The following is a 17094-nucleotide window of genomic DNA, read 5'->3' on the forward strand; positions in this document are numbered from 1 at the left end:
TATCAAATTCTCTGTTTTTGAGAGGCCAGAGGAAACCAGTGGACCCTGAAGAAACCCATGCAGACACCAAGAGAAGACATGAAGCAGTGACTGAAGTTCAGCTTCAAACCCTTGACTGCGTATTTGTGCGTATTTGCAGTCTTAAAAAACCTCAGCGTTAAGCCATTAGTAAAGGTTTATATAGATACATGAAGAATTTGTATTGATATATTACTGTCCTGATACACTTATACATGTAGTGTAAAGGTCCATTACATATAATCAGCTTGATTTTGCCCATCTAGTTATGAGATCGTTAAAAACCTGCATGTTTTAAAATCAAAACCTGAAGCCAGAAAGTTGAGAATATAAATCTAGTTTAAAGTTAATGATGATATTAGTTGGAAAACTGCATTGTGCAATTGTGTGTTTCGCAGTCACACATCACAGAAGTGTGTAGGTTTTCATCTCTACATACTACAATTTGAAGTCAGATTTCAGAAATCCAAAGCATGTGTGTGGAACTTTGCCTTGTCCAGAACAGACATTCCTTCAGCTTTGTAATAACCATTGAGCTCTTTTTACAAATCCGGTCCTAAGTGTCTATTTTTCATTATTAGCCAATATCCTCGAGGTTTCCCATAGTGACAGGCTGACTGATAAATATAAATGGAGCATTAAAATCGTTTGATAGTCTAAAAATATACTATAGGAATGCCCAGATTTGGTTTATATTTCGGACATGCTTTCTTTGCAAGGTTTGTAATGTGGTGGGTGGTTCAGTGGTTGAAACTCAGGGTTACTAATCACAAAGGTTGAGGGGTTCAAGCCCCAGCACTGAAAAGCCCATGTCGGGCCCTTGAGCAAGGAACTTGATCCCTATATGCTTTAGGATTGCTGTACCATGGCTGACCCCAAAAATAGGGGAAGTGTCAGCTCTGGGTCAGCGGTTTAAGTCCCTGTATCACCAAGTTGGCAATCTATTTATTTATTCTGATTATCTCACTGCATTTTCCACAAACAAGAATGACAGCCATGTGAGATATGAACAGACCCTCAAACCATTTTCACCAAGAAATAGGTTTCCTATTGACAACTTTTATATTAACAGCTTTAGGTAAAATATCCATGCATGAGCTAAACATTCGGACAGTTCTTCATGTTTAAGGGGTTCCAGATTGGGTTTCCTCCATCCCTCTTTATTGACATTTTATTCCAGCTCAAAGTGTAACATGACCCCTTGATACCCGTTAATTACAGCACGACGAGTCTCGATTAGTATTAAAACAGTCCGTGAGGTCGTGTAGACACCAGGCTGCTTTGGGGATGCTGATGCTGCTGGCGGTGGTGTTGCTGTCGGTGTCGGTTCTGCGCGTGCGCAGTGCGCACCTTGCGATTCCCCCATTCATGCTCATCGATCACGGAGAAGCGGCGCGTCTTCTCCTCTCTTCTCCTCTCTTCTCCTTTCTTCTCCTCTCTTTTTCACCTTAGAGTCCACGCGTTTTCCGACTTCTTCTGCCAAGCTTTCTCTCTCGTTCTACCCCTTCTTCCTCCATCCTGCCTTTATATCTGTATCTCAGGGTAATTCAGGGGAGAACAGGAGCACCAATCAACCATGACATAGAAACGGATATACTCTTCCTTCTCTCTGGAAGCTGTGTGTTCTCCTTCTCTGGTGCTGGTGATTCTCAGTCATGGAGTTTCCCTCTGCTACCGTTTTTGACCAGCCTAAAGGTAAGCTGTAAGAAGGGGGGGGGATGCTGGGGGTGGCTGCTGGGGGGGGGCAAAGGGGGGTACAGCCCGCTGTTGCTATGGTGACGCCCGGCTCGCATCAGTGGCTGTTCAGCCTGATGGGTTACTGATGGGAGAGTAAAGCAAAATGTGCCTGGGGAGCATAAAACCCACCACACCAGGTTTATAGTTAGCACTAAGCCCAAATGGTTGTTTAATGTTCTATACCTGAAGTTTGCACATTTAGGGAACTTTTGATGAAGTGTGTCAAAGCTTTCGATAGGCTACGACTATTGTCATATGACACTGAAGCAGCTCCTGCCTTGCTGGAAAAGAATGCTATAGAATATCTACAACATAACTTCTAGATGCATGTGCATGATGTCCTAAGATCCTAGGACTGGCATCCTATTTAGGGTTTATTCCTGTGCAGTGTTTCAGGGACAGGCTTAAGATCGAGCTCAAGCAGGGATAGTTCAGCAAATCTGGGACCTCTGGGCCTTTGTAAGTCCTCTTCCTATATCCTACAACACATTGGACCAGAACAGGGTGTCTTGCAGGACAACACACGTGAAAAATGTGCATTACATTATGATAAGCATTTCTTCTTTCTTGTTTTTTCTTCATAAAACTCGTATTTATCAACAACATTTATTTTATTTACAAGAACATTGACTCATATGCAGAGGAGGGACATGGGGTATATCAGTAGGAGAATGCTGAGGATGGAGCCACCAGGAAGGAGGAAAAGAGGAAGATCAAGGAGGAGGTTTATGATGTGGTGAGGGAAGACATGCAGGTAGTTGGTGTGACAGAGGCAGATGTAGAGTACAGGGGTGTGTGGACACGGATGATCCGTTGTGGCGCCCCCTAATGGGAAAACCCGAAAGAAGAAGAAGAAGAAGAAGAAGAAGAAGAAGAAGAAGAAGAAGAAGAAGAAGAAGAAGAAGATTGAACCATTGGCCGGCAATGAAACAATGGTTAGTCTTTCTTGGCCTGATGTAGTGTCAGGGTAAGTTTAGGGTCAATATAGGTTCAGTTTAGGAACCATGAACTCAGGAAAATGAACTTTATCCATGTTTTTGTTTCATTCACGTATCTGACTGCAGTTAAACATTTAGGATCCAAATGAGCTGGTCAGAGCCACAATCCAAGAATATCTCATTATTCTCAGCTATCACCTATTTTAATGAGTTAATTAACCAAATCTTACATGGAAATATGAGAGAAATTTGTAAAAAAGCGTAAAGTAAAATGTATAGCTCTTGTAAAGACTGCTAAATCTTTCAACAGCTAGATACTTGGACTGCCTTGCGTGTAAGCCAGTTTGGATCAAGAAAAGTATCTGCCAAGTTAATGAATGTAAATGCACATTTTGTTCCTGTCAGACTGTGCTGAGGAGGTGGACTTGAATGTGGTGTTCCAAGCAGCAGCTACAGGGGATGTCAACAGTCTGACAACCACGATATGTGAAGATCCTTCCATTCTGGAGTGCTGTGACAGTGAAGGCATGTACAATACGACCCAGCTTTAGCCATTTTCCGGAGACTTTCCCATACAACTGCCCTCTTTAATTCTTTAAGATAGTATATAATTGTTTAAGCAACACTGAACAGGATTGTTTAGTTACATACTTCATTCTATTTTACTTTAATTAATATATATTTTCACTATATATAGTATAAAAATGTCCAAATTAAAGAAAGTAGATTTTGTTTTGTGCTGGTATAAGTTAAATAAAATGACACACTTTATACCAGGCTTCATCCTGGCTGCTGTCACTCACCTTCACCAGGTATATTTAGATGATGTAATTTGGAGACAGAGCTCTTCTGCACATGTAGACCTTGCCTGAAAGTCCTCAAATGCCTTTTGTTTTTGTTTTTGGCCCAGGCTCGACACCGCTGATGCACGCCGTCTCTGGGAGACAGGTGGACACAGTCAAGCTGTTGCTGAAAATGGGTGCATCGATCAACACTCAGGATGCCTGTGGCAGGACTTCGCTTTCCCTCGCTACATACTTGGTACTAGCCAGAGCTTTGGGGATGCACTTTGGGATTGGAATTTCCATGTAAGGAATAAAATGTGAGAGGGTGTGCTGAAATAGGAAAATAATCAGTGACAGGTGACAGTGTGGTGTTTGAATTGGAGTTACTGTTACCAGAAAATTATTACTTTCTGATAAATGTACATGCTAAAATCTGGCCAATTATATCTGAATTATAACTATATATGAACTGTTATAACAGTTCCTTTCCAAGCTTCTTTCCGTTTTTCTCTGACCTATGAAATTTTTTTTAGATTAGTTAAGTGCAGATTAGTTAAGTGAGTAAAAAAAATCTAATATATATAAAAAAGATCAATAATAAAATATTTCTCTTTGTTAGATAAAAAAAAAAAGGACACATTTTAGCATCCTAAAATGTGTTATGCATAACTTGACATTGTAACCCTACCCTTACCTGACCTGTTTCACATTCAACACAAATAGGAATGTTGCAACAATTAATATTTAAATGGGAATGATAGTAAAAATAATAATTATTATTATTATATGATACGATTAATAATAGGGTTTTCACTTATGCGACAGATGAAAGGGAGTCACATCTTATCAATTTGTTTATATTTCCCCTTCAGACAATATCATATTTGTGTGTATGTGTAAGACGGGAAAGTCCAAGACTGATGAGTGTTGGTTTAATTTGCATATGTGGTACTTCTGAAAGTAAAAATGTCACATCAACATCTCTTCATCTTGGGACAAAAATAAAACGATGGGATATATCAGCATTAACTGATTTGCATTCATCTGAAAGAAGTAAGATACTCTGATATCAATTTGATGCCGTTTCTTTTTCCAGTAGCGTAGTCTGTGGACAACCCTAAACAGAGCGAGGCAGTGCCACGAATTAATAAAATGATCATTAATAGCTTGTAAAACACAACCTGTATTAATACTAAATGAATCAACATTTATTTAATCAGATTTGTGAAGTCAAGAGCACTGGGTGTTCAAGCCGGTGATAAAGTTCACTTCTTGTGTAACAGTAGCTTTAAACAATTTCACGATTGTGTAATTTCTTGAGCGTTCTGCTGTCTGCAAGAAGAATTGCAAACACCTGCTACCTGTTCAGATCCCTCAGTGGAAACTATTATGGATTTACCTAAACAGCCATAAAAGAGGAAACTAGCCAAAATTATATAGATACCACAGTAGGCATCTCGATGCATAGCCAATGATACGATGCATTAAAGATACATATGAAGCAGCTACTGACATGATACGATACAATTCACCCCATTACGATGCAGATCCGATTTTGATTTGATTCAACACGATGCGATTCAATGCAGTGCGATGGATTTAGACAGACATCAAATCATCAATTTACTCAAGTGGCTTTTTACTTCTAACGCATGGCACTTTCACAAACACGCCTTTGTTGTGCAAACAAAAAATTTCATTCAACCATGCGTTCCTTTCCTGTTCTGAATCCAGGAAATTACAGCTCTACCTCTGCCATGTTAATCTGTGTTCTATGTGACTCTCAGGACACGGCTCGGTCTCCGTAGTGTTGTGATACTTCATATTTACATAATAGCAGTGGTCTTGAGAGAACGTGCTCGAGAAACAGTTTAGCGAGGAGAAATCAAATATTGTTCTCAAATTATTGTTCACTTTCTAAACAATAAAAGTATTTTTATATCAATAGTTTTTTTTACTCCTGCAAATATGAATTTTTTTTTTACGAAACCAGTCTACAGAAGGTTGGAGACTGAGGGAAATGGGAACTGAAAGTCAGTTCTAGCATAAATGAAGTGTTAAATTGCTTCAGTATTTTTTTTTGTCACTGACAGAATATGAACAGCAACTATGTTCAGTAGTTTATTAGCCAAAGTTTTTTTGTTGCTGTAGTTTTTGTTCTCGTTATCTTGTGTTTAATTTTGGCTCTAAAATTTTCCACCACCTGGCTTGCCTGACAAAATCACACTGCATCTGTGTGACTTTTCAAGCTGGTTCACTGATACGGCTTTGTATGTAATCTTTCAAAGGGCTGGCTGGAAGGCTGTGTGTGTCTACTACGAAATGGGGCAAAACAGAATATCCCTGATAAGAACGGTCGCTTACCGCTTCATGCTGCTACAGCCGAGGTTGACCTCAGGTACACACACACACACACACACACACACACACACACACACACACACACACACACACACACACACACACACACACACACACACAAACACACACACACACACACACACATACTTAAAACAGTCATGATTTTCCTTACTAAAGCATAGCTGCATATCTAATGTACCATTCAAATGGTTGAATTAAAAGTTCAGGGAAGTTCTTGACATCAAGCAAATAAGATCTTTATACACACATTTGGGAATAAAATCACTTCCGAAAGCTATTTATTCTTCAATATTCATCAGGAATGATTTAAAAAAGACCTGATAATCTGTGGTTATATCACTGCTGGTTGATTATGGTGAAAGCATAAAGCTATAAAACATAGACTCAATATTATTATGGATTAATATTTCATATATTTAAAAGGAACTGGTTTGACTCGCTTTGTGGAACTGCCTTGGATTAATTTAGAAACCAAAGCCCGCAAGAGGAAGTGAAAGTACGCTGAAGTAGACCCAGCTGCTGGGTCAGCACATCAGCGACACTAGGCCAAGATGCATTGTGTGTTAATAAACGTTCCCTTCCTCAAATGGGAACACCCTCACCAGTAAATGCATGCAGTCCCTATAGCAACCTGAGAGCTTTGATCTGCACGTAGGCATTCCCAGCAGCACTTTTCCTTTCCCATAATGGCAGGAGAGGAAAAGACAGGCCTTTTACAGCTCTGTTTCAAATCTGCACTACTGTATTCTGGTGTTGGTGTGTGAGGACAACAATAAAAAATTAAGCACTCAGTCAGGCTTCCTGTTTCTCTTTGTCCATCTGGCAGCTTGTTTCCACTGTACTAGCAATGATTATAATGAGCAGTGTGTGCAGATTTAATGCAGTCTCCAGACGCTTTGAGTAAACATAAGTGTTTTTCAATTAGATTTCTCAACTTGGGAACCCTGTGAAAAATATGACTAATTAGACTTACTTCAGTGCAAACCTGATAGGAACAGATCAGAGTTACTACTTCTGCAAGTATATTACAAAGCAAGTATACTACATCTATTTAAGATTTATTACATGGCTAAAATGTTGGACATAACTAGATTAAATGTAATAATTTAAATCATTTAGACCAGAGGTTTCTATCTATCTATCTATCTATCTATCTATCTATCTATCTATCTATCTATCTATCTATCTATCTATCTATCTATCTATCTATCTATCTATCTATCTATCTATCTATCTATCTATCTATCTATCTATCTATCTATCTATCTATCTGTCTGTCTGTCTGTCTGTTTGTCTGTCTGTCCGTCTGTCTATATATGTCTGTCTGTCTGTCTGTCTGTCTGTCTGTCTGTCTGTCTGTCTGTCTGTCTGTCTGTCTGTCCGTCCGTCCGTCCGTCCGTCCGTCTGTCTGTCTGTCTGATCAGGTGTTGACAAGGGCCAAATAGTGATGTCTAGACATTGCTTTGTGTACAGTGGATTGCTGAAACATGTTCAAGTGAACGGAAGTTTTAATGTCACAGTATGCAAAGATATTCTACACAATTGTGTTCTTCCAACGTTGTGGCAACAGTTTGGGGAAGAACCACATATGGATGAGTTGGTCAAATGTCCTAAAACTTTAGCACAAAGATGCACAAACATTCTATGAAGTCAACTGTTGCATGATACAGTAGATCTGTTTTATATATATATATAAAATATATTTAAAATATCAAATCATATGTGTATATATATATATATATATATATATATATATATATATATATATATATATATATATATATATATATATATATATATCAAGGGTCACCAAAAGCTATTTTTATCTCCAGGCTGCTACTTTGCACATCTCTGTTTTTGCCCTCATAGTGTATATTATTAATCATATATAGTATGAGTACTATGACTATGTTCCTGACAGTATTATGCAATTTTTGTCATTCATAGACTCATGGCTGTGTTATTGCAGCAATCAACACTGTGTGAAATAAATCATCAAGACAATGAGGTAAGAAAAGTTTCAACATTTCTTCTTTTACTATTATAATTATTACAATTTACTATTTACCACATATGTTTGCTTTAAGGAGTAAATATTAACATAACAGAGCTGAGGTGCAAAAACTATGAGGTTGAAATGTAAGTCAGAGGTGACCGATGTGTGTGAATTTGTTTTGATACTATGAAAAATGTTTCGTAGATCATATAACTGCATGACTTGGCAAGCTGTTATAACAACATAATAAACAGGTTGATGTAGATTGCTTTGTCCATATTAGACACTTTAGAAGCTTTTACTTCAACAGAAGATGAAGACGCTGTTAGTTTAACTACTTTATCTAATATATTTTATCCTGTATTTATTGTTCCTTTTATTTAATCAGTGTGCTCCATCTTATGCGGCAAAAGTGGGTTGTGAGATGGAGAAGAAGGAAAAATTCTGGTGTGAGTCAGATGAAGTGGTGGAGAGTGTACCAGGAATGAACGAATGGTGATTGGGGCAGACTTTAATGGGCATGTAGGCAATTCTAGACTGTTTATTTTCTTTGTAAGGGAGTAAATTTACAAAATCAGAAGGAGACCAAGTTATTATCTCCTCTACTATACATAAGAATGCAGGAAATTCACCACCACTGTTACTCTTCCAAGAAATGGCCCTTGGATTCATACCAGTTACTGAATGCAAATTATCCCATGATTTTTTAGCAAGATATCTAATGCTGGATAAGTTTGCTCATAAAATAAATGTAAAATCAGATTATAGGACTTAAGATTCACATTTCAGGTATGCTAAAAAATAGCAAATCGGAAACTTTTAAACTCAGGTTAAAAAAGATCTTGCCTTCTGTTAGCATTCATCTTATTACCCTTAGTCATCCGTAAGACCGAGCCTGAGTGTGATTCATGCTCACAATCAGACAAAATCTGCTCTCTTCTAAAACCCCACCATGACTCACCTTTGGCTATGGTTTCACACATGGTGACATTTAGACGCCACAAAAAATAGAGTTGGATGCTCTAGAAGTCAAATATAACTTTATTGCATCATGTAATTTATGTTTGCTCAGAGTGAAAAGCATAGTTTTATACATACAGAACATCAGAGAGGATATATGAAGTACTAAATCATGCTTAGAATGGACCAGTAAATATATTTATAGTTTAATATCTTAAAAGCAGATATGTATAACGCCCTAATATGTGAACGTCATAAAACTTAAATGTAAATACATTGTGTCCGGCAAAATTTATAACTATTTTGATGTCTGATAATGGGTAACTAAGTTGCTTTTTTTAGGATATTATAAGTAAAATTATTGCTTTTGTCTTAGGGCATGACAGCTCTTCACTGGGCATCCTTCCATAACCGTCCAGAGCATGTACAGGCCCTGCTGCAAAAAGGGGCAGATCCCACACTGGTCGATAAAGACTTTAAAACCGCACTTCACTGGGCTGTGCAGGTAGGAAGTTCAAATCCCAGTCACACCAAGCTGCCACTCTTGGGCCCCTGAACAACCCTGTAACTGCTTAGTTGTATGGGATAATGAGATAAATGTAAGTCGAAATGGATAAATCATGCGTCTGCCAAATGCTGTAAACGTTACTTAAATGTAAACTTAAACTCCAGAGGCTACATAAATTGCCTAAACATGGTTCTACTAAATGTATTGAATTAAAAAAAAAGTACATAACAAATTGTCACACACCCTGCTTTTCCATGTACAAAACCACTGAAAGCATTATGAATGAATACATACTGAATTCCCTGTCTATTCATGTATAGTTTTATTTTCACAGTGACACATCACTCAGTGACTCAGTTATTTGTGCACTGATATGCTATAAAAAAGGGAAAAACCTGAGAACAGGTTTTAAAAAGGAGGAAAGAGGAAAAAAATGAAACAGTTGCTACAAACATCAAACCATCTGGTCACAGTGGGTAATAAAACAGTTGGAGGTAATAAGAGAGTAATAATGTGATATGATGAGCTATAGATACTGAGTAAAAATAAAAACACCACAGAGAATGCTGGTCTAGATTACAATGGCACTGATTTTATCCGTTTACAGTTGCATGCAGTGTTGTAAAATGCTCACAAAACATGTCAGTTCACATAACATTGCTGTATCCTCAAAACAAACTAAGCCAAGAGGCTATGACTCTTGATTATAGCCCGCTAGTGAATAACAAGCCACTGAGTATTAACAACATGCAGTCATATGTACAATCTCTTATCTTATTTTGATCAGGAACCTGGTTTGACAGGTTTTTATCAGGTTTTATCTGAAAAAACTGACTAAAAAAACCTAAAACTAGCCCAATCAAGCACAATGACCAACACGGCATTGAAAACATTCCCAGAACTGAAAATACTTATTTCTTATGCATTTCTGATGTAATATTACACCAAAATCCCATTTTCTGTCCTAATCATTGTAATATATACTTTATGGACTAAGGTTTGTGGACACCTGCCTGTTATGTGCTTTTAAACATCCAATTCCACACATAATCCACATTCCTCTTATAATAACCTCCAATAGACGGTTCACCAAATTCTGGAGTGTTCCTGTGGAGATTTCTGGAGATCAATTCAGCAACAAGAGTGTTAGTAAAGTCAGGTGGGCGAGGTGACGAGGCCAGGGCGCAGTCTGTTTAATAAGCTGTTTAATATAATTAATACCAGGAGATCTTCCACTCCAGCTCATGTTTACCATCTCTTCATGGAGCTGGCTTTGTGCAGAGGGAAATGTCATGCTGGAACAGGTTTGGGTCTCCTAGTGAAGAGTAAAGTTAGTGGTACTGCATCCAAAGACATCATATATAATTGTGTGCCTCCAGCTTTGTGCTAACCATTTGAGGAGGAACCACATATGACTGGAAAATTCAGGTGTCCCCAAATCTGCCATCTATGTTATGTATTTTACAACTTTATAAAGATTTACATTTGTTAACTTAAGATTTGATATAAATGGTCATGTTCACAGTCTATCTTCTGTAACTGAAAGCATGACTGATAGAAAGCAATGGAGATCGCTTTTATAAATGCTTCCTACAGAAAACTTTACCATGTTGATGATACAGTATTATACAATGATGGTTACGATGTGTAGATCCATGTTTAAGCTGTTACTATCGACAAAAATAAAATCACAAATGAGAATTAAAATGTTACACTCTTATGTAAAATGAATTAACACCTATTGACCGATGAGAATCTCAAATCCAGCAGCACTGTGGTATACATTCTCTTGTTAATCCCTAGTTAATTATTTAAAGGTATTCATTTTAAGATCTGTGTGTCTGCAGTCCTAATGAGGCCCATGTCTTGATGCCCTGTGGTTTTCTAACACACATTAATTTAACACAAAACCTCGTCCCACTCAATCAATTACCTGTGATTAAAGCAATAAAGCTGGTGTGATTTCATCAATTCTTATTTCTCATTTGACTACAAAAATGAGTTTTTTCCCCCTTGGTTTGACAGAGTGGTAGCAGATTTATGTGCTCGCTAATTCTCGATCATCACCTCGGTTCGACCGTCATAAACTACGATGATGAGAACGGCAAGACCTGCGTTCACATTGCTGCCGCAGCAGGTTACAGTGACATCATCTACGAACTCGCACACGTCCCTGAAACCAATCTGCAGGCTCTGGATGTAGATGAGCGGTAAGATATTGGTACATCTGCTTGTCTTATGATTCACTTCACCTTGATTGTATGTCTTTTTTTTTTTTTTTCTTTAACTTCCTTTTAAAATAAACTTTGACCTTTTTTTTTTTTAAATGCATCTGTAATGTTCTGATAAAAAACTACACAGGTACAAACAACATGTTATAAAAAAAATCCCCAGCCAGAAGCTAAAAAAAGGCATCCTGTAACAGCGACTTGAGGATGTTCTGTTTAAAAGATAATAACAATACTTCCTCAAAAAAAAAAAAAAGGTACATAGGCTAACTTTTAGCATGGAAAGTATGCCACTCAGATATTTATATATTAGGGCTTTAAATTGATTAAAATGATCATGAGTTAACTTATGATTAATCGCAACTTAATCTCACAATTATTTTCTGTTATACATGTACCTTAAATTAATACTTTTCAAGTTTTCAATACATCATAGCCATGGATGCCTTATGCAAATGTATGTGTATTATTAGTAAAACCATATTCACCATAGAGCATGTAGGGAAAATATTCTTGTAAATCTTTTAAAGGTGTTTTCAATCACGTAAATAATCAGGACACCAAACGGAACTTTTGTTATGTTTGTTGTTTCCACACGGATGGTTTTAATTAGCGGATGTGTGCATCATGGCGGTTTTTGGTGCTTGATTTGAGACTTGGTAAACAAATGTTTACAAAGTTAAACAAATGTTTAGTGATTAAAATGTATATATTTTTTATTTTATTTAAGTAAACAAATGATGTCGTAGATATGTGTGCTTGAGTTATGAATAACGATATATTGAATGTCATGCCCAGTCATGTTTGATTTCAATTTTACATCACCACTCATACATACAATTTTCTGACTTGAGTCACTCAGATATTTAAACAGAGATATGCTACTAATAAGGTTTTTAAGGAAATAAAATGAATAATCTATTTGATCTTAAAATATTTACATAAAAAAATAAAAGGAGGAATATGTATCTTATCACCAGCAAAATATATTTATTTTACCCTTTTATTTTACCAGAAGAATTCAAAGATTTTCTTTTCACAGAAAACCCAGAGAAGATGCTTAAATTTCAAGATTTAATACAAAAAAAATTATAAATTAAATGTTTATTACTCTTACATGTTTTCAAGCAGTTTATTGGTTTTGTGATTTAGCTATATTTAAACAGCCATTCATTAACAGCAATTCAAGTCTCTATATATAGCACACCAGCAATTGTGAGTCATTTGATGATCAACAGCACTTATGTTTACAAGTCATGGATAATGTCTTGAGAAAGCTTTGGAATATGATATCCAGAGTCCAAAAATAAAAAGATTCGAGCAAGCAGAAATGTTTGTTTGCTGCATTGCATAAGCTTGCGGGTTCCTGCCGCAATCTGATTTTAAAATACAAATGGGTTTGTTGCTCATTTATTGCAACGTAATGTGTGAATAAAACATGAATGAATGATTATGCAATGTTTTGTTCTTTATGCAAAAACCTGTGTTAGGACGCCATTGCACTGGGCAGCTGCAGCAGGAAAAGAGGAGTGTGTGCAAGCTTTGTTACAGCTGGGCGTCGAGCTCGGTCCGAGAGACATCAACGAGAACACGCCACTGACGTACGCCATGTACTGCGGCCACACGGCCTGCATCAAACTGCTCTCAGCTGACAGCAGGTTAGAGTTTCTATTTAAAAGTTACCCTTAAATTGACCATTTGAAAAGAAATAAAACCATAATGCATGATCGGTGTTTATATGTGTACTCTGTGAACGTGTATACCCTGTTTCATGCCAGTTTTAGTCAAATTGTTTACCAAATAAAGGAAAATGCACATGATATAGAATACATTTATCATTAGGCTGCATGTCATTGCAACTGATGATACGCAGACAAGGTGGGGGTCTTTTTGTATTACATTTAGATAAATTTTTTTCATCCAGATAAACAACCTTGAGTGTTTTACCCCACATTTCATTTCAAACCTCAATTTACATAAATCTGTATAGGTGTGGCAACTTGAAACTCCTTCACAAAGGGAAATTATGACATTTTGGTCTATAAACAGTTCTGACAACTACAGGGTTTCCTGAACTGTAACAATGTTACTCGTTTGTATTGTATGTGTCAAAATCAGAAGGTTTCCCATTCTAACTACAAAACTACAGTGTTGAAGCAACACTGGAATTTGGATCTACAAAACTGCCTCGATTTGGTGTATTACCCATTTTTTTTCTACCATGAATCTAGTCAAAATCTTGATTAAAAAAGTGTTTCCTTTCATTGTGAAAGGAAACCACATCAGCCTGGCTCCTTCCTTAACATTGCAGAAATTTATCCTAGGCAGCAAAATATTTTGGTTAATTATAGCTGAGGTGCCATACTATGTGTCATGAGTATGTCATGGATAGCAAAGCATGAACTTTAGTCATTTGGATGTTTGGCATGCTACAACTAATCTAACCGAAAGGGGTTTTCCCACATTATTAACACCTTGTGATCTTACTTGTGTGCAGGCCTGAATCAACCCGCCATTTACTTTCCCAGAGCGGTGACCCGGCAATCAGGAAAGAAGGAAAATTCCGTGTTCTGAACCAAATCTTCTCATGTAAAAAAAAAAAAGAAATGAGTGCGGTGCGTCAAAGGGAGCTGAGCCGAGAGCGGCACCTGCAAGAGGAGACTTCGGAAGTGGACGACATCATCACCATGTTTGACTGTATTGTTGATCCCCCAGGCAAGGAGGACAGCAGAAGGCAGCCTAACGACCCTAATGAAAGGCTTGACGACCCCAATGCTAAAGACCACAGGAGCCTACCTCCTATACGCACTCAGAGTCTTCCACCGATCACACTGGGAAATTCTTTGTTAACCAGTTTGCACAACGCACCCCGTAGAACAGTGTCAGGGCAGATGGGTAATCATTTGGCTCACAGATCACAAAAAAGCAAGAGTGAACATGACCTGTTTGACAGCAGAACAAAGGCTCAGAAAGCCACTGGGCCTTCCTGGAAAACAGAATCTAACCAGTTGCTAAACCACAAGGCCTGGGTGACGCCACCATCTGACAGGATGTTGCACGAAACACCAAGTCCTATAGATGTGCTTTGCTCCAACCATACACCCTATATCCAGAGAAATGACCAAGGTGAGTTACAAAACCCACATCTATTATATCGCTAAACAATTTCAACATTGTCCATGTTACACCTGTTTGTTTGTTTTTTTATATTCAAACAGTTGCAAATACTCATCTTCTACCGTTGAGAATGAGGGACTCTGCCTTGGCTCGTAACAGCTTGGCTCCTATTCGTGACCACTGCACTCACAGATGTAAGTTTTTTTTAATCAGGGATGGGATGCTTTAATACTGACTGGTCTTAAATATAAAAGAAAGAAAGCTAAATTTTATTTGTTACATGCACTTTATAGTAGCATACATTTTATATCCCAGCGATGTTAGGAGCTGGGGTCAGCCATGATACAGTGCCCCTGGAGCACTGAGGGTTAGGGGTCTTGCTCAACGACCCCAAGAGTGACAGCTTGCCCCTCTTAGCCTGCCCCTAATGTCCTCTAATGCCCCTAATACACCAAATACCAGTATCCCATATCACAATGCATGAAGTGCTGTAGCTGACTGTCAAACAGACGACTCAAAATGGCAGCGATGTGTGTAATTTTTCGCTATTAACAATTGTTTCATATGAGCTCAATATAATAATGCATCACGAGGGAAGCAGAGCTAATGTTGCACAGCATGTTCAGCAAGTGTGGAGACGGGAAGTCAACCTGCAAACTATTACCTCATGCTCAATTTGTGGCTTTAATGGCTTAATTCTAATGGCTGTTCTCACATTTTGAGTTAAACATACAGTTTAAATGCCATAACACGAGATCATTGCTCACAACACATTTTTCACGATGCCCTTGATTACTACTTACTATGAAGGCTACTCATTTTTGCTGGTATTGAGAAATATAAATACAAAGGTTTTCACAGAAATTATGCACAATTTTCTTTTTCTTTGAAGTATTATTCAGTTAAAATTAAAATTTATCAAATTACATTACTATAACTAATTTTTCCAATTGCTTTTCTTCTTATTTAGTCTCTCTGCCACCTGACCAAGTATCTCAAGGAGTAAGGAAGTCCAAATCCCTGCCTCTCAGCTCTCTGGGACGGAGTCTAGCAGGACTACCTCTTCCTGTAATGTCTAAAAGTCACAGACCGAGCATCCATCAGAGCCAATCTCTGTGTTCCTTTTCTGCTCCTCTGAGCACCGAGCCACTGCGGAACATACAAGTTCTTCCTGCTATCCCACCCCAAAGAAAACGAAGCCCGTCGCCTCCGAAACTCCCGAACACGCTGGAGACTGACAGTGACAGAAGACCCTGATGCGCTTTCAGCAAACTAGTGATGAAAACACAATCATTCAGCCTCATTGAAACTACTTTTTGAAAACACTGAGATCTTCAGGACGGTCACTTAAATTCCAGTACATATTTTCACGAGGACCTGTGGAGGGAGAAGGTTCATTCGAATGCATTGCCATTGTTAAAAAGTTTGATAAAGTTTATGAAGCTATCAGCCTATTTTTCCAAACGTTTTTACAAAAGAATAGACTCTTGTCTACGGCATGCACTGTGTACGATATCTGGTTTACCAACACATTACACAAACACACCTGTGATTTGATTATTTCATTTAAATGTTTTAAATAATGAACATGAATAAATGAGCATGTACTTTTTGGACACATTTCTTTCTTCAAAATGCTCTACAGTGACACCAATTAGACCAATGAGCCACTTTATACTGAGAATCATGTTTAAGAACAACTCTGTCTGACACAAAACTGCAGGTGCAGATATTTTTCATATAATATTCAAATAAGTATAAATAAATAAATAAATAAATGAATGACTGCATTCTACATTTATTCCCAATTTGCTCTTATAATTCCCTCCACTCTTCTGGGAAGATGTTCCACTAGATTTTGGAGTGTGCTTATGGATATTTGTGTTCATCAGCCAAAAAAGGTGTTAAGAAAGGCAGGTACTGATGTAGGTGAGGAGACCTGGGGTGCAGTCAGCGTTCACATTCATTCCAAAGGTGTTCAGAATGAGATCAGAGCTCTATAGCAGCAAGATCTTCCTCTCCAAAGCATGTAAACCAGATCTTCAAGGAGCTCACTTTGTGCACAGGGGAATCACCATGCTGGAGCAGGTTTGGGTTTCTAAAGTTAAGTAAATGTAAAATTTTATTATAGCGAAAGGTGAAGTAACCCAATACTAAATGGGCAGACACAAGGATCAGAGCGAGTTTGATTAATTGTGACGTCTAGACGACTGGGCCAGAGCATCTCCAAAACTGCAGCTCTTGTGGGATGTTCTTGGTCTACAATGGTCAGTACCTTTCAAAAGTGCTCCAAGGAAGGAACAGCAGTGAACAGGCGATAGGGTCATGATCGGTTGAGGCTTACTGATGCACGTGGGGAGCGAAGGCCGGCCTGTGTGGTCCGATCCAACAGATGAGCTCCTGTAGCTCGAACTGCTGAAGAAGT

General features: G+C 38.0%; 1 protein-coding gene across 1 annotated transcript; it reads left to right on the forward strand.

Moving 5' to 3' along the window:
• The first annotated feature begins 1359 nt into the window (after nucleotides 1-1359).
• ankrd55 (ankyrin repeat domain 55) lies at nucleotides 1360-16285 on the forward strand. The gene is made up of 11 exons (XM_083567724.1): nucleotides 1360-1713; nucleotides 3099-3218; nucleotides 3604-3734; nucleotides 5767-5876; nucleotides 7808-7868; nucleotides 9193-9321; nucleotides 11350-11534; nucleotides 13043-13210; nucleotides 14050-14677; nucleotides 14773-14863; nucleotides 15640-16285. Exons 1-11 carry the CDS (start codon nucleotides 1674-1676, stop codon nucleotides 15924-15926), a joined length of 1950 nt encoding a protein of 649 aa, XP_083423850.1. The 5' UTR covers nucleotides 1360-1673; the 3' UTR covers nucleotides 15927-16285.
• Nucleotides 16286-17094: the final 809 nt, after the last annotated feature.

The sequence above is a fragment of the Silurus aristotelis genome (genome assembly GCF_946808225.1).
Source record: "Silurus aristotelis genome assembly, chromosome: 18".
NCBI lineage: Eukaryota > Metazoa > Chordata > Actinopteri > Siluriformes > Siluridae > Silurus > Silurus aristotelis.